Consider the following 18,209-nt stretch of genomic DNA (forward strand, 5'->3'; position numbering starts at 1 on the left):
CCAGAAGGTGCTAATTAAGAAACACTGGGTGAGTGTTAATGAAAGAAGCTTTGCGAGGTGGGAGGAAGCGAAGAGGGTGAACCACTCTCACCTTCTGTCCCCGGTCCTATGTGCCATGTCCTTAATCACTGGAAACAAGGAAAGGAGCCTTCTAGGGAGGAAAGAAATAAGGTAAGGAGATAGATGATGGCTCAGTGCTTCTATTCTCTGCCCTGATGATGAAAAACAGACTGTAAAACCAGGTTGAGTCCAGTAGAGAACTACCAAGGTTGTCTGTGGCCAAAGGATTTGCACTGAACTCACACTAAGAGTGCTGGGCTGGTTCAGTCTGTAGAAGAGATCGTTTTGGGTGACCTAACAAGCATCTGCCAGCACCCAAGAGGAGGATATTAAGACAGGAATGGACTCTTTACAAGAGTGCATAGCAGGAGAGTGAGTTACAACAGCCATAGATGGAAACAGGGAAGGATTCAACATGACATAAGGAAGTTCATCTCCACAGTGACAGTTAGTCATTGGAACAAGACTTCAGACTGGCTGTGGGATCTCTAGCCTTGGAGGTTTTCAAGAGAAGCCTAACCCTGAGCAACCTTGTCTGATCTCAAGGCTGTACCTGCTTTAAGCTGGAAGCTGAACTAGAGATATGCTAACATCACCTCCAGCCTGAATGTGCCTGTGGCTCTTCAATCCCAGGCCTTGCATCTCTACTCTACTCTGTTGTTATGCTCTTATTGCAGACAGCATTTCTAAGCAAATGTTCTTTTAACCATATATTGCTCATAATGTCAGGACCAGTGCAGAGCAATCCAGCCCTCAACAGGGCAATTCCCACACCCTGGAGAATGCTGGCACACTGTAAGAGGGAAGAAGCTCCCCAATACTCTCCTCCCAGATTATCTAAAAGCTGAGGAAGCTGCACAGACTGGTTTGAGTGTTGGTATTAGAGGGGTAAGGAGAGAAAGAAGGTCCCTTAGTGAAAAATGACAACCAGGAAGCACTGGAGAAAACCCAAGGAGAGTGGAAGCCTGAGGCAGATGGTGATAGGAGCAAGGAGGAAGCTGGACTAAGAGTCTATGAGAGCTGGCACCAGGGGGATGAGAAAGCAGGGATTGTTGCCCCATGCTTAACAACAAGTGGAAAAGCTGACACAAGAGTGGAGCTTATATGATTCCCAGGCATGTGGGACAGGTGTAATATTTCCCCACTAGGCTGATTTCAATGGCAGAAGAGGGATAACATTGATTTAATGTCAATAAATTCTCACTGTTACTGTAACACCTTGTAGTCTCTGAGTGCTTACAGTTTGATTGTTTAACACACAAGATAAAAAAAAAGCCATAATCAAGAGAACTGAGGAGTTCAGGACTCTTTAAATCTCTTCATATACAGCTACGTGGCCTGTTTCAAGTTGTGATTACCTCTTTATAGAGCTGTGAATCTCTCTCTGTAATGCTGCCTGTCAATTCCTTTACCATTTCAATAAGATCAAGAGTGGAAGTAGATTTAATAGATTTTAAACCCCAGAAATAACCATAATGATTCACACAGCTTCAGCCAGTAACCTCAACACACCAATGACTCTTCCTGGAGCTAAAACAGCAACTGCCAAGTACAGCTGAAATGCCACAGAGTACTAAGTATAGGGAGCATGGTGGTGTTTAAGAGTTCTCATTTGATAGACAATCAATTCTTTCTGAAGCAGGGGAACCAGGCCAATTGCAACTCGTGTAAGTTTCCTCTAAGCTGTTCGACCATATTACATAATGTGTGGCATTTCTGTAGCATCTTTCAGCCCATTTCACCCAAAACTTGTAAAAACTTGAGGTTTACTCATCAGGGGGAAGCAGGGACAAAGTACAGTCAGTGGTTTCTCTGCACCCTGCAGAAAGCCAAAAGCACTGTGAAGCAAGGGGACATAGGCTGTATGTCTCCAATGAATCCCTGCCAGTGACTTCAAACCAGGTAAGGGACAGGGATAGACAGTAGGGGAGACACCAATTGCCTTGTCTTGGGAAACCCTGCTCAGCCTGTGACCACAACTATTACAAGTATCTCAGAGATAAGGGAACCAAGGGCTGGAGCTCTCTGCCAAGCTTTTATCTTTCTTCCTTTGCAGGTAGGCAGCGGTGGTGCCCCATTTTCTTGCTGCTTTTCTAAGTCACAGATCAGACTAACCTTGACTTGAAATGAAGGTCTGACTGATTGCAGAAGACTTTGTCCACTGCACCAGCCTCTGAAAAACCATCCCTGGGAGTGCATCCCTGACTATCAGCAGGGTAAAAGCACTCTGAAGAATGAAATCCCCAAGGCAAGAAACTTGGAGATTTTCCTGCCACCATAGAAGGGATATCAGATCCCTCTGCAAGACTTTGTGCCCTACAGCCACCCCAGGATTTCCATCCTGAGGCACTGCACTTCAGGCTCGAGCTGCCCCAGGCTCTCCCCACTGCGGGAGCAGGGCCCACATCCCTCTCCTTTGCTGGTGCTTTAGGCTGGGAAACCTCATGAGGTTGGGATGAGTGAGACAGCACCTCCACAGCCCTGCCTTTGGCCTCACGGCAGCAGATAAGCCGAGGTTTCTCAGGATGGGCCTCCCTTTCATTCATGCAGTCCAAGTTTCCCAGCCTCCAGGTTGTGGGAGCCATGTGGGCTGCAGTGTTTTTACAGCACAGCTTTTCTTCTTGAACAAGCAGATGTAATTGAAACTCAATCCATCAGCCTTTTGCTCAGCTCTATTTCAAACTCAAACCATGAGGCAAAGCCTGGAACGCTTTTTTTTTTTTTCATTGACATGAAATACACTAAATTATTAATTCCCTTCACTCCTACTGGATGTCCTTTAGTTGCCTAGCCCTTGAGTTCATTTTCCTGGCTTAGCAGGTTTCTTTAGTGCAGATCAAAGCAGGAAACCTAATCCTGGAGAGGGTTGAGCATCCTCCAGTCTCACAGCTGCATTTGCAAAGTAGTTTCTGGTCATTCTGGTTTTGGTGTCTAACTTCTGACAGCAAGTCTACATAATCATCAACAAGTTGGAGGAGGCAAACAAGAAAGCAGAGGCTGCACAGCGCATTCATGCTCACTCTGTGTTCCTGGGAAGGAACCTTCCCCCTTCTCTGCAATCCCAAATCCTCAGGATATCACAGCTGACACCGGCAACCAAATGAGAAGATTTCTGCTCTGGCTGTTCAGGGCATGGGTTAGCGTGTACCCAGACAGAACAGGCTGGTAGGGAGAGGTAATGCCTTTTATTATCACAAATAATATATATCCAGAGAATAAAATACAAGCTTTAGGGTGCATGCACTTTTCTTCCCAGGTATATTTGTTTGCCTAATAAAGCCCACACACTTTGACTTGATTATGATGTTTGAGACCATCCTGACCACAACAGCCCCCTGGCAAGGCAGCTTTTATCACATCAGCTCAACCTAATATCCCTAATCCAAAGCAGTTTCTTGGGGAATCTCAGAGGGTGACAGGGATCAGAAAGCTGATAAAGGTAAAGGTAGTAACTATCCAAAAAAGAAGAGAATCTCAGACCCTTCAGTTTATCCTCACTTTTCAGAAGATGAGCAGAAAAAGTCAACAAGCTGTAATGTTACTGAAATGCATCACAACTAATGTGGATTTGCACCAAAGAAGTCATGCTGGACCAATCTGATTTGTTTTTGCAACACTGGAATAAACCTTGTGGACAGGAAAGACACAGAAGTCATTAACCTTGACCACAGGAAGACTGTGCCATTGTCTCCCTTGATATCCTGCTCCTGAAGTGAACCAACAGATCTATATAATGTGGGCAGAAATTGGTAAGACCCAGTCAGTAGCTGTACCCAGAGCAGTCAGCACTGAGTTGTGCGCAACTCCCACAGCTCCACGGTCTGGAGGGGATCTGGACAGATTTACTATTAGTACTTGGACATTGGGACAGACGGGAAGGCTGCAGGTGTCCCGGAAGGCAGGACTGGAATTGGAAATTACTTTGTTGGACCAGAGATGTGACCTGGAAAACCAGTATGTGATTTAACAAGGACAAATGCAAGATATTGCAAGTGAGCAGGGACAATTCCATGCAAAAATACAGGGAGGGAGTGTTCTGCCATCAGGGTTAGAGGCATAATCACCTGGATGGGACCTGGCACTCCCATGGAGCTGTGAAACAGTGAGCTCTGCCACCACAGAGGAACAGGAGCATCACGGCCGGTCATGTGAAAGGATCCCTTTGTGCTGGGGAGGGCAGTAGGAGAGCTGCACCCACAGGACATGGTGCAGCAAGGACACAGCTCACAGGATGTGGTCTGGGAGATAACGAGAAGGAGATTTCAGCCCAACAGGTGGGAAATGGGAAACACAGCAATGTCCAGGCAGAACAGGTCTCTGCACTGACCAGGACCCTATGAGGGGTGAGGAGCTCAGACACACCCCAGACTGAGAGCAGTGGGATCATAGGCAGCTTCCTGGTGAGATATGGGAGCACAAAAGATCAGGGGATGTTTGCTCTAAGGCGGCTTCACACAGTTGGTGTCTGGCATCCCATCTCACAGAATCAGTCAGTGAATTGGAGCATAACAGTTTTCCTCCCGGAGAACCTTGGAGCTGCTTTGATTGCAGCCGTCACTGCATCTCCCACAGCCAGCGGGAGGTAAGGCAGCCCCTCTTCTCCTCTGCTTCACAGGGCTCTTCCTTTTCTCCACGGGATAAAAATAATCCTCTTGCGTCAGTTCCATCACCGTAAGCAGCAAGACGTTTTATTCATCGGCGATTCCTTCTCTTCTCTCATTTAAACAATTCTCCATTGAGCCCATCAAATTAATTTGAGCAAGGGACATTTGTTTGGCCTGCCTTCAGGCACAGGTGTCTCCCCTTCTTTTCCTTTGGAGGAGGTTGGATAGGTGGCATGAGTCGGGGAGAGGCTTGGGAAGGGCTGGGAGCAGTGCGATGGTTTCGATCAGGACAGGCAGGGGCATGGAGGTCTGCAGATAAATGCACCCAGTGTCAGAAAACACACAAGTGAAGTTTGAAAGTGAAGGGCTTTTTAGAGCAATGCATTTGGGATGTGTTTTACAGTGACACAGACACAATCAGGGAGCTGCCCTCTGTGTCTCCCCAGGCAGCCTCAGCCCTTTCCAGCTCAAGCCAGCTGCCTGGGGAAGGCTGTGTCAGGCTCTGGCAGTGGCTCAGGAGCAGTTACAGGGATATGCCAGATATCAAGCTGTTCCTCTGGCCCTTGTAGCTGCATTTCTTCCTATTCCATGCCATGACAAATTTCCTGCCTTTGTTAGTGCAGCAAATACCACCAGGTTTTGCAATGAGGGACACTGTCCAACAGCACTCAGTCAATTCCCAGAGACAAGGTATGTAAAAGTACAAGTAAGGAAGAGCTCAAAGAAGAGTAAAAGCCCACCTTCTTCAAGCTCTGGAGCATTGCTTGGTTCAGTGAGGCAAGGCAAAAACATGACTGGGATGGGTCTTGCCCATGAAGACCACTGTCCTGTTCTCCATCCCCGCTGAGTGAGTCCTCAGGTGCTCAGGACAGTGCAGAGCCATGACCTGGGAAGAATTAGTTCTATTTTTCCACCTTAATTGCATGATCAGTCCAAATGGAGGCCAAACCAACCCCTGTGAAGGTGCAGAGCCAACAGGGAGCTGCTTATTCATGTTCTAGGTGTTTTTGCACTTTTCTGGCCAGGACACCCATGGGATGTGTGCTCTTCCCTGCCATGATCCAGCTTCTCACCCATTCTCTCATACAACTGCCACATCTTCCATCTGCTTCACACCTGGACCTGCACTCTTATCTTCCCCTACTCACTCCTCTGTCTGCCAGGATGGACAGCACAGGGCCAAGATGGAATTACTGGGCAGGAGTGGTAACAGTGTGCACATCATTGCTGTGTCTGCTAGTTGTGGGTGAGCATCTTTTGGTGCCCTGCTCCACTTCCTAATTTTCATGAGTTCTCCAGCGACCTGGCTGGCCCAGCTTGAAATCTTGGCCTTGATAGTCTGTGACATCCCAATGTCAGGCAGGAGGCAGGAGAACCTGCCAGGAGCTGGGCCCCAGTGGGACAGAGTTGTCTATCAGTGCACCCCAACTGCAGCTCCTCCCCTGAGGTGTGACGGTATTGGATGTGTCCTAAAAGCACTCAGCAGGAGACAAACACAGAGAACAGGCTGTAGATCCATGGAGTCTCTCAGGCCCCAGCCACTGCTTTGCACTTTGTCCCCATGATGAGCTCTTGCCTTGTCCTAACACACCCTGTGGCTCAGGCACAGAGCTAACAAGCTTTCCTCCTCCACACCCCTGTGCAGAGCCAGGGCACAGGAATAGCTGCACTCCTGAGAGCTGCTTGGGGCTCTCTGGCAAAAAAATAGCTCACCCTCAGATGACCTGCAGGATAAGCACCCACATTACCTCCTTCATCAGGCCACTTTAATCAGTTCTGGCAGGGGACTGAGCATCCAATTGTCACTTCAGGGGAGGTTGCAGGCTGGAGACCTGCACCCTCACCCAGCCATTGCTGGGGGAATGAGAGTCTCCCAAAAAAGAAAAGCCTCCGTTTCTGGCTCTGCCAAAAGCCTGCTTTGAAAATAGTTTATCCCCCTGGGGGTCTCTCTGCCTTTGTACTGGGGCTGTCATTCAGGCAAAGAACTGGTGATTTCTCGGGATCCCCCAGTTTTCTGGAGGGGACTTAAGTCATCTGCATGGAAACAAATGCCCAGAGGACAGATTAAAGCAAGAAAGGGAGGACAGGTGAGCTAAGCATCCCATCAGGTTGGTCAGTGCCTCTCTTTCCACAGCACTGTGCTGTGTCCCCTCCTCTGCTGTCATGGCTTTCTGCCAAGGCACTGGAGAAAGCTGAGGCTCTGGCTCAAAGAGGAGCTGTGCAAGCTGAACAGGCATATTCAGGCAATCACACATCTAACCAAAATGCAAGTCCTTTGAAATGTAAGGCAAAGCTCCTTCTCATGCATTAGGCATTTCCCAGGACAGGCAGTGACGGGGCTCCTCGGGCTGCAGAGGAACAAAGTCCACACTGCTGGGGCTTGGGGAGCTCTAGGATGGCAGACACCAAAGTACAGACACAATCTGTGCACAAAAAAAGAGGATGAAAAGTCTACAGACAAAACAGTACTTGTAGCAACATAACAGCACCAGCAGGGAGAAATACAAGGAAAGGTGTAAATAAGGCACCACTAGAAACCATTTTTGCTTGTCCAAATTCAGGTTTCAGTTACTGAGGACAGCAAATCCAATGGACACAAACCAGATTTATATCTAGAAGGTCTTGACTACTATTGATCCCAAAACCAAATCCCCATAGCATTTCTGTCCAAACTGCTAGTATTGCAAAATGGAGCAGTCTTGCATCACTTTCAAACATAGGCAAACCTTTTTATTAAACAGATCCTCAAAGATGAAACTAGAAAGTCAAAGACAGTCCTCTTGACTTTGTCAGTATCCCCCTGACAGCACACAGCACCTCACAGGATGAGATTTGCACTTTAGAAATTATTCATAAGTACTATGGAATTTTTGTAAAATGGGACCTTTTCTTGCTTCAGTTGCCAGTGTTTCCATTTAAGATACTAAACACACATCACCCTGACCACTGGGAATTGACTTCAGCTTAAAATAACTTGTAAATATGCTGATGTTGTCTCTCCAACAACTGCCAAACATAGCAGCCACAGAGAGTGACATTACACAACAAAAACAAGGTTGAAGACATGTGGCCAGGAACAGTAAAAAGAAGAAAAACTCCTGCTCTTCACCTTGGGGTTCAGCATTGCTTCTGTTGCACAGAACTCTCTTCTCCCCTGACTTAGTTTGATGCAACTTAAAAATTATTTCTCCAAAAAAGAAGAAAATAGATTTAATATAGAGAAGATTCAAGTCCTTTAGATCCACTGCTGGTTTGTTTGGGTTAGCTATCCAAACAATGTGAGTATTTAAGGTTGCCACATCTCTGTCCAGGATCCAGAACTCCCTGTAACTGTGGTGTGACACTCTCAGACATCTGGATTTGTGCCTTAGAGCCACTCTCCTGTGAACAGTGACTATGTCCAGGGTGTCTAGGTAAATTTCCAAAGGCTTCAGTTTTGCCCAAGAAGGACTATAGCCTGCTGGCACATGCACCACCTCACTTCCCAAGTAACAGCTTTCCAGGATTAAACAGTCCCTTCATTTTATCTCAGGCTATGTGAGATTGCAAGGAACCTGATGTGGGACAGTGGAGGGCGAAGGTATCCTTGGGGGCTGTGAGGATCTTCCTGCTCATAGGTTTTCTAGCACAATGTCAGGGCTGGAAAGTGTGGTGGGGAAGGAGAAGCTGGAAGGGGCACGGGGAGCCTGCTTTTGTCAGTATTCCCTTTGGTAGCTGCTGATTTACAATCATGAGTCACAGTTCTGCATAGCAAAACAGCCGCAGGCCACAAGCAGTGCTGCTCACACCCTGGCAAGCTGCACAACAGTGGTGTGGCCTCTTGCTGGGACCAGCACACGCCAGCAGCAGAGACTGTCAGAGCAACCACCTCCAGCCCTTCCTGCTCCAAGGCTGGCTCAGAGCCACCTGTTCATACACATGTGTCTCCAACCCACCCGTCTTGCAGGCCTCCAGCTCTGGGTTTCCTTCCCGTACCAAAATGACACAGAAAGCTGTGAATGATCAGGAACAGGGTTTCACAAGTCTCTGGATGCACCCATGCTCCTCAGCTCTTCCCCTAGCAGTAGAGAGAGCAGCTACTTGCAACTAGACTAAATAACAGAGGAGGGAATAAAAAAGCATTTGCAAGCCTCAGAGGAAGCTATCAAGCTGCAGGTCAGTTTTTATGAGTCCCAAGCTCAGTTGTGTGTGTCTCCTTAGCCAGAGGCCAAGCTGCCTCTGGAGGAGGCAGTCCTGATGAAGGCAGGGCACAGCAGCACTTGATGCCAAATTCCTCCAACACTGCTTGTGCTCTACGCTTCTGGGTCACTGAGCAATTACCCAGTTCTGAAGAGAGGAGAGGAAATCCACCACTGATTGAGCAGCACAGAAGCACTGAGGGAATCTCAACGAGAGAGGAACATTTGCATGAAAACAGAAGGACTAGGAATTACACCACTAAAAGAACAAAACTTGAGCCCTTTGGAGAGGAGACAAGTGCTTTTCTCTCAGACAGAATGAGAGCTGTTGAAATGTAAAGTTAAGGGACCAAATACACTTTCCTCAGTGCTAAACTACTCACCAGTCCAGAACTGACCTTGGAGAATGTATCTAATCAATAGCTTCCTTCCTGAAATACAGTCACGTGTACTGTACCTCATGGACAGAAGGAGGGAGTTTATGTTCATCTTTTTGTGCTGGTTGGTTCATCCCTCACACCTCCCACAGCTACAGGAAAACACAAAGAATAGAAACAATCTCCTGATCCTTACCTCCTTCAAGTTTCTCCCTGTCACCCTAGGTGATGGCAACACGAGGCTACAAAGCAGTGAGGTTCAGGACCAAGAATCCCACTCTCTGTTTACACTGTCCTTGCCTAGTACCTGCTCTGGATCTGAGCTGCATCCCACTGAGACTGGGTATAGGGATGAAAGCCACATCCTTTACTGAGACAGCACTGTGTGCAGTGGGTGCTGCTGGGGAGTATGAGAAGGAAGCAACTCAAGTCCCAAGAGGTCATGAAGGAGACAATGCTGGGGAGGTGGATAGGTTGAAGAAGAGATTTCAGCCATTCTCCTTTTGCCTCCTTTAAACTTTGCACACTTCCACCAATCTTCCCCAAATGCCCTTCCCTCTTTCATCTCCTTAAAACCCCAACATACTTGCACTGTCCATCCCAGTCCCCTTACCCTAGCTGATCCCTCCTAGACTGTGCCAACAGTTATGGTCAAAGACCCACAGTGCTTCATGAAGCAAAATTTGATGCCCCTCCCTTGGTTGAGCAGTCTTGGGCTGGATTTGGCCAAGGGCAAAATCACCAGTGCTGCAAAGATGCAGCGGGGCACAGGGAGCCCAGAGGTGACACTAGAAGGTGCGATAAGGCATGGGGAGAGCAGAGCAGCTGCCCAGCATGTGCACATGGACAGGAAGGCTGTGCACAGATCTGGAATGCATGAGCAGCCGTGTTCCCCTTCACACTCCACTCATGCCTGGCTAGACCCTGTCCATCAGGATTTACTGCATGGGAAGAAACACAACTGTCCCCGACAGACAAAGAAAGAAGTGTCTTGCATGTGAAGAAATCAGTAGCAGGAACAGAGGCTGAGATAATGATCCTAAATAATCCAAGAAAAATATCCAAGACAAGCATCAGGCCAAGAAGCTGTCTGCCTTCTGGCCATCAGCCTGGGTACTGGCCAAGAAATTTGCCTTAGTCTCAGCAAATCTGTATTGTAAGCTTTCTTTTCTACTGCTACTCTTCTGTGGTCTCCCAACATTTCTAAAAAACACTGCACTTTTTTTTACTATCTTCTCCTTACTTTTAGCATTGACAGGGGTTGCGCCAGGCTATTTTAGCAGTTTATAGAAAACCAAAGCCCATGAGCAGCTACATTCTTCTGACTGTGATGACAAAATGCTTTAATTTCTTCCAACTCTCGAGTGAAACCCGGAAGGCTCACTAATTAAACAGCTCTGCCCAAAACTGATTCTTCTTACAGTAATGCTTCCCTCGGGTGAACTCAACCACCCAAGGTCGTTAAAAATTAGAAATGATACTTTATAAGTTGAACAACTCCTGCCTGACATCCACCGCAACATTTAAGGAGTGCTTGGAGTCCAAAAGTGGCTTGGACAACAGCAGAGAGCCACTTGTTCCTACTGCTGCATCTTAAAATACTGCAAGCATTTCTGTCTCCCAATTCTGAGCCCTGAGTAGAAGGACCCTAAGGAGTTTCACTGGCCTACTTGCACAGGACAATACTTGTTGCCATGAGCTTTCTGCCCAAGCAGGGCTGGGTGCTCAGGGAGATGTTGTTCAGCATGGCCAGTGCAGGACCACGCTGGTTGTAGTTTGATTGCAAACACACCTTCAGCAAGCTCTGCTCTCTGCCCCGTGGTTGCTCTTCCCACACGGTTTGGGTACAGCTGTCTTTGCCCCCCTAAGCTCCCAGGCTCTTGGAGCTGATGCTTAGCAGTTGGGTAGTGTGTTCCTAGAGAACTCCCAGGAGTTCACACAATCCTCCCAGAGTGTTCACACAATCTAGAGACAACAGCAATAGGCAGAGGAAAACCTCTACCAGGATCACACCTCATGGAAACAAATACAGCTCACTGCTTTGGGGCAAGAGGATGTCTTTGTTCTGTCCCAGAGACTTCATCTGTGGGACTAGGGAGAGCTCCAGGACCTGAATGACCAGGGCACAGACACAAGGACACCTGCTGGGCTTGATGTCCCTTGTACACAGGATCTCTGTGCCCTCTGTGTGTCCTTGACACAAGTGCCTGACAGATGGCAGAGCTCCTCTCTCCAGCTTCCTCTTAACAACAAATGCACCTTTTCCCACGTGCCACTAAATGATTTAGGATGCCAAAACTCGCAGGGGGTTTTAGGCATTTTTTGAAGATTTTACTGTATGTCTTGGGGAAAGTCACTTCTGAAAATACCACCTGACTGCTTTTGAGAAGTTTCCCTTTCGGCATATTTGTTCTGCCAAGTGTTCATAAATGAGGCTGTGCTAACGTCGCTGACAGCAAAACTCAGAGTATTAAATAACACTTCTTAAAGATCCCCAAGTGTTTTACAAATATGAATTAATTAAGCTGTGGGTCAACCCAGTGAATTATTTAAAGAGCTCTTGAACCTTCCCTCCTAGCTCAAGGACATGAAGACAGGAAGGGACCAAAGTCTTATCCTTACCCTCCCTACTTCCACTTATCTACCACAACACCTTTACCTAAAAGGCAAAACAGAATAAATTCAGCATGCCTGAAATCCCAAGCTCAGTCTCTCTTTGTAAGCCCTATTTTGTAAGCCCAGCGATAGTTAAGGAATCTGCAGAACATGGAGCAGACAGCACTGTGTCTGTTTTTAGGGGAAGAATGGGGTTTGGAATGACATGTGGCTATTAAGAGTTCTCTCAAAAAAGGTTGATTAGTCTGCTCTTCATACGTGTCAAAAGCAGTTGTCCCAGCTGCGTGGGAAGGCAAACCCCTGTGACATCAGTGTGCAACAGACAGGCAGTGGGACCTGTCTGTGCCCCTTTGGAAGCCTAGGTTCTGCCAGACCTCAGCAAAAGGCACCTTTCCATCTCCAAAGGAGCTGACAGAAGCAAGACCAGGCAGCTGAGCTCACAGATGCTGGGGTTGATGTGAAGCACTGGCTGTGGCTTGTTGGGTGTGGGGCAGGTGTCCCCACTGGGTTCTATGGGGATCTATGGTGAAGAGAACAGCCTGAGGTACCCAGGTGCTGAGGCAGGCACAGGCAGGTTTATCTGAAAGGAGACAGCTGGGATGCCAGGACTCCCCCCAAAGTTTTGAATCCTCTTCACTTACAAAAATCTCTGAAGTTCCATTACTGTTAACTCCACCGCAGGGACTCCCAGAAAAGAGGGAGAAGTTTAGCCATTTTAAAGAGGAAGGCTGCTTGGACAGGGTAAGGGTTTAAAGAGCACATTGACTTGATCTTTAGAGGAGCCAGGATCAATACTTTGGAAGTACATCTGATTTCCCAGTGAGATGATACTCTTGCAAAGATGGCTGGAGGCTTGGTGCCAAGGACACAAAGAGTTGTGCAGGCACAGGAAGGAGGTAGACAGGACGACAGAGTGGATGGCACCTCCTGTTCTGCCAGGGCTTGACTTCCCCTGTTAAAGCACCCTCATCCATCGCCTAAACCACCACTTGTTCACTTGCGGCACAGAAAGGCGACTAAGTAGTCTGGGCCAGATCCACCACTTTGCCACCACGCTTCACGTCATCTGTTTTAAATTCTTCTTTCAAAGACAAGCTGGCTGCAGCCAAGGAACCTGTACACATAACCAGTCATGCCTGAACATCCCTCCTTCCTCTCCACATGTAAAGGAAACATTTAGTTCACCATTTAGTGTCCCTTCAAACTTAACCAGGCCAGCGGAAGACAGATAGTTTAATAATATCAGAGCAGCAGAGTCCATTTCCATCCCATTTATATGTTGCCTGGGATATAGTACCTATTCGTTTAAGGTCAGCAGAAGGTGATTGAGTCACTCATGAACTAACAGTTTAAATTGTTTTGTCAACAATGTGCAATTTTGATTCTAAAGAAGGTCAGCAAATGAGAGGACAACATTCACCCCTGCACAGAGGGCTGCAGCTGGCCACCAGGAATGGAAGGAGACATTCAAATCCATGCCTGAAGGATGGCATGCCATCCAGAGGGACCTGGACAAGCTTAGGAAGTAGGCCCATGGGAATCTCAGGAGGTTTAATAAAACCAAGTGGAAGGTCCTGAACCTGGGTCGGGGCAACCCTCAGTAACAATCCAGGCATGAAGAGACTGAGAGCAGCCCTGCTGAGAAGGACTTGTGGGTGCTGGTGGGTGAGAGGCTGGACATGACCCAGCCATGTGCACTCACAGCCCAGAAACCAATCCTGTCCTGGGCTGCATCCAAAGCAGGGTGGGCAGCAGGTGAGGGAGGGGATTCTGCCCCTCAGCTCTGGTGAGATCCCACCTGCAGTGCATCCAGCTCTGGGATCCTCAGCACAGGAAGGACATGGACCTGTTGGAGTGGGTCCAGAGGAGGCCACCAAGATGATCAGAGGGCTGGAACACCTCTCCCAGGAGGAAAGGCTGGGAGAATTTGGATTATTCAGCTTGGAAAGCAGAAGGCTCTGAGATGACCTAATTGTGGCCTCCAGTACCTTAAGGGAGCCTACAAGGAAGATGGAGAGGGACTTTTTACAAGTCCATGTACTGACAGGACAAGGGGGAATGGCTTCAAACTGAAAGAGAGCAAGTTTAGATTGGATATTAGGAAGAAATTCTTTACTGTGAGGGTTGTGAGGCACTGGTACAGGTTGCCCCAAGAAGCTGTGGATGCCCCATCCCTGGAACTGTTCAGGGCCAGGTTGGATGGGACTTTGAGCAACCTGGTCTAGTGGAAAGTGTCCCTGACCATGACTTTAAAGATGATCTTTAAGGTGCCTTCCAACCCAAACCACACCATGATTCTGATCCACAGCACAGTATTACTGGGTGCTGCTCAGCCCACAGCTCGGGAGTGGAGTGGAGGAGAGCAGCCACATTTATGTGTGTGTGACCCACCTCCACTGCTTAAGGCCTTGTGCAACAAGGGTCCATGGCAGACACTGTGCTCAACCATACCCAAAAAGGACTCATTCTCCTCCACAGACCCCCACAGCTCAGCTCCAAACAAACTGCCATGCTGATGTTTTCTGTGCCCTCTTAGCACAGGGAAAGATTCACATTTCCAGTGGCATCCAGCTGAAGGAACTTTTTTAACATCACTCTGAAGACGGTGGTGTGACACCAGTGCGATTAGTTCCTGGCCAAAGACCCTGCCTAATACAGCAGATTAGTAGAGTATATAAAACATTTGGGAGTACATAAATAAAAGATGATCATCTTGAGAGATTGCTTTCTTGGATTGGTTCTAAAAAGCCTGAAACTGAAAGACTCCACTTAACACAAGACAACTGGATATGAGAATTACAAGGGCTCAGAAAGGACACTGCATTTACAGCAATTCAACTTATAGCTGGATGAAGACCAGAAAAAAAGTCCAGTAATGGATCTGTGTGAGAGAGATCATCATCCTTCACAACTGGCCCTCACAGTTGGGAAGGAAAAATACTTCACCAACTCACAGAGGCACATGTATCTCATTGCTGTCACTTGAGATAAGGATCCCAAGTCTCCTCACACATTAAAGAACACTACTTGCTCATTTACAGAACAGTTGACATGGTGGTCAGGGGACAGGCTCTGATGCAGTAGCACAAGAAGACAGGCAGCACAGGTTTTGTGGGAGGACTTGGGAAAGTGTTGGGTTCTCCTTTACTTTTTACAAAGAGTTCTGCAAGTAAAACCCAAAGCTCAGAAAATATGTGAGCTTTGGGAAACAAATGAACCTCTGCAGAGCTTCTGGATCAGAGCTTGTCTGAATCGTGGTGAAAAAGTTTGCCCATGGACAGCAAATCCTTTTCCCACCAGTCCCCACTCCTGCTCAGGAGGAAACTGAGCCTTTCTACCCATAGTGGAACAGAGGTATGGATTTAACATTCTGCCCAAGAGGTTTGAGGTAATTGGAAGCACCTCTCTAGAGAGAGCAGCTTTGCCAACACTGTTGCAAGGAAGGAGAGGGGACAGTGATAAGGCATGAAGAGACCTGTTTGGTACATCCATGAGGGGAATGCAGCTTATCCTTACCTTGGGCATCTTGCGCAGGTTGGGAGAGAGCTTCAAGGATGTGATAAGGCCTCGTTCATCTCCAACAATGATAACAGGGAAGACAGGATTAAATTGGATGTGGGTTGTTTTATTTTTCTTCCTGGTCACCACTAGCTGGGTGCAGAGAGCTTCATGTTTATTAATGTTCAGATCAAACACATGGGCCTGGGGAAAAAAAAAGGGCAAAGAACACAAACAGGAATAATTAGGTAAGAACATCCCTCAGCAGCAGAGTGCTGGCTGGAGAAATCAGAGAGAAAAGGTCCCATGGAAGAAATATCCCAGCCTCAGCACACAATTGCCATCTGTGGTCAGGGCCATGGTTCTCTTTTAAGTAATCAGTGTGCAGAAGCCACTTGTACAGCTTGTGAGGGACTGTCCTTCTCCTGCAGGGTCTCATGGAGCAAGGACCACTTCTCTGCTGCGGGTGCAAGCCTTGGCAAGGCTCCAGCTGATCCAGGCTGGAGAAGTCTCAGAGCCAGCATTGTAACTCCACAGGTCTTAATCTCCCTTCTCAGTGGAAGTAATGAGACAAACAGGTGTTAAATCAGAGTCTAACACAGACTGATGCCCAAAACAGGGAATGCTGTCAGAAATTCTGATTGCTGTTTGTTACAGAGCATTCTAACATTTCCAGCTTAATAATAACAATAAAGACTCAAACCAGTAAGTAATAGGGAAGTGATGGGAACAGGGACAGTATGATTAAGGGTGTACCCTGGGGTAGTGCCAGGGAAGCAGAGGACAGCTCTGCTGGTAGCCCAGTCCAGCTGCTTCAGACATTACACCTGCACACATGTCCTTCTCCCACAGCATCAAGACAAGTGCCAGGTAAAGATTTGCCAAACGGGAAAGGTGAGGATGGAGGGAGACAGACCTGAGGATCCACTCAGGTAGGATTCCCACTGGCATGGACCTCAGACCTCTGGCACTGATATAGCAGTGACACAGACCTGCCACATCACCAGCTGTGCATGATAATTCACATTTCATTAAGACTCCAGAGGGAGCAGTGGCAGTTACTCGAGAGAATGTATTAATTTAACATTATTTCCCAATAACTGCAATTTGCTCCTGTTATTGATACAGACTGCAAAGGCTAATAAAACATGATGTTCCTCTCTTCCCCAGTGCTGAGGCAAGCAGTCTGCAGCATGGTGGACTACCACCTGGTGTCCATCATGAAACTTTCAGCTTTACATTTCTCTTCCCTTTTCTGTCTTCAGAAAAACTAACAAAGGGAGTATTTTATGCTAACAAGTACAGTGGGAATATAGGGGAAATTAGGACTGAACTACTTGAACACCTCCTGACAGCTGTGTCTTGTTTACCAGCACTTAAGAGACAGAGGAATCATATAATTTCAACAGTACGCCATGCTCACAATTTGAATCTGAAATCTGACAATGCTACCCTACGAAAGCTTATTCCAAAGAGCGTGGAAGGTTTTGTATCAAATCAGTACATTTACCTTACCATTACACACCAATTTTATCTGAATCCATGTATAGCAAAGAGCTGGGCCGTGTGCAAACAAAAGTTTCATGAGCTGCTCTGTGTTCCTATGACGAAAAGCCCTATGCCAGTAGCAATTCGTGATGTCCTTGGTCTGGCCAGAGTAAACAAAGATTTTACCAATGCAAAAAAACAAGAAGAGGGAGACTCCTTCCAGACTGAAGTAAAATAAGACTTTTCCAGATGGGAAAACACTTGAAAAGTGGACAGGGTTCTCAGGCATATTTTGAAGAAATCCATGACAGTATAACTCCAAAAGACAATCAGCCACAGATGAGGATCTGCAGTTTGGAGAGCTCTTCCCCAGTCAAAAAAAGCATAGGTGAAAGCATGGCAGCATTTTTATCTGCTCAAAATATCAGATGCCAGCATTAAATACTGAATCTCGACCTGACACTCGAGGTCTCAGAGTCCAGCAAAGGTAATTCCAATTTCCTGTCCCTAGACATAAATAAAGGTGGTTGTCCTGGCTTGTACTTTACACCTGCTGTCTTACCTATTCTGTAAAAAAGAACAAACACTCTTTCAAGCCTATCAGTCTCCCATGACCCACACTCACTAAAGATCTAATTTCTTGCCTTCACAGAATACACTTTTATTAATTTAGTAACCTAAGAGCCTGGGAAATTCCCTCTGCTTGAGCAGCATTATTTAATCTAGTTAAAAAAGAAAAAGGCAACAGGGAATTAGTGGCCAGGTCTGCACTGCTCTCTGTAAGGCTGTCACTGTATCCCACCTGCATATCCTGCCCAGTTCTGCACTGGAGAAAGACAGCATGTCCGAAGGCTCAGTGTTGGAGTGCTGAGTAATTTAAATTACTCTGGGTGAGGCTGTTTTTCAAAAATGTCACGGGCAGCCGAGACAAGCACAATGCCTGGGATGAGAACTCGAAACCATCAGCAGTGTGGAGAAGGTCAAAAGCAAACAAGTTTATGAATGTTCCTACTATAAAGCTCCTCTTTTATGAGCTTCTAAACAAATGGGCTTGTTTTCCTTTGCCAAGGGAATCATGGAAAAGAACAAACTATTTCAGTACTTCGGCTGGAAACATCAGCCTCATATCAGCTGTCAGATGCAGCAGATGAAGGGGTGGGCCAGAGGCACCAGGAAGGACTTCAGAAGCTTTGATTTAAAGGCTTATGGCTACTCTCAGGAGAGGGGGAAACAGGATCAGACCAACACTGGTTTTGGTGCTTTGGGAATACCCTAAAAGGGGCACAGGGCTTCCCACAACTTGAGGAAGGTTAACAGTGCTGCAAAGCAGCAAAGCGACATGTGACTAGCACCATCTGCAGAGCTGCCTTGGGCTTTGGGCAGGGCTT

At 47.2% G+C, this 18,209-nt stretch overlaps 1 protein-coding gene across 1 annotated transcript in view; it reads right to left on the reverse strand.

The window, feature by feature from the left end:
* DNAI1 (dynein axonemal intermediate chain 1) overlaps positions 1–18,209 on the reverse strand; it is a 141,416-nt gene that overhangs the window by 12,813 nt on the left and 110,394 nt on the right. Inside the window, exon 19 of the mRNA XM_029961550.1 lies at positions 15,352–15,537. Coding sequence (XP_029817410.1) covers positions 15,352–15,537 — 186 coding nt within the window. The remainder of the gene's footprint in view (positions 1–15,351; positions 15,538–18,209) is intronic.

Source organism: Manacus vitellinus, unplaced genomic scaffold (genome assembly GCF_001715985.3).
Source record: "Manacus vitellinus isolate BGI_N305 unplaced genomic scaffold, ASM171598v3 scaffold_36_pilon, whole genome shotgun sequence".
Lineage (NCBI taxonomy): Eukaryota > Metazoa > Chordata > Aves > Passeriformes > Pipridae > Manacus > Manacus vitellinus.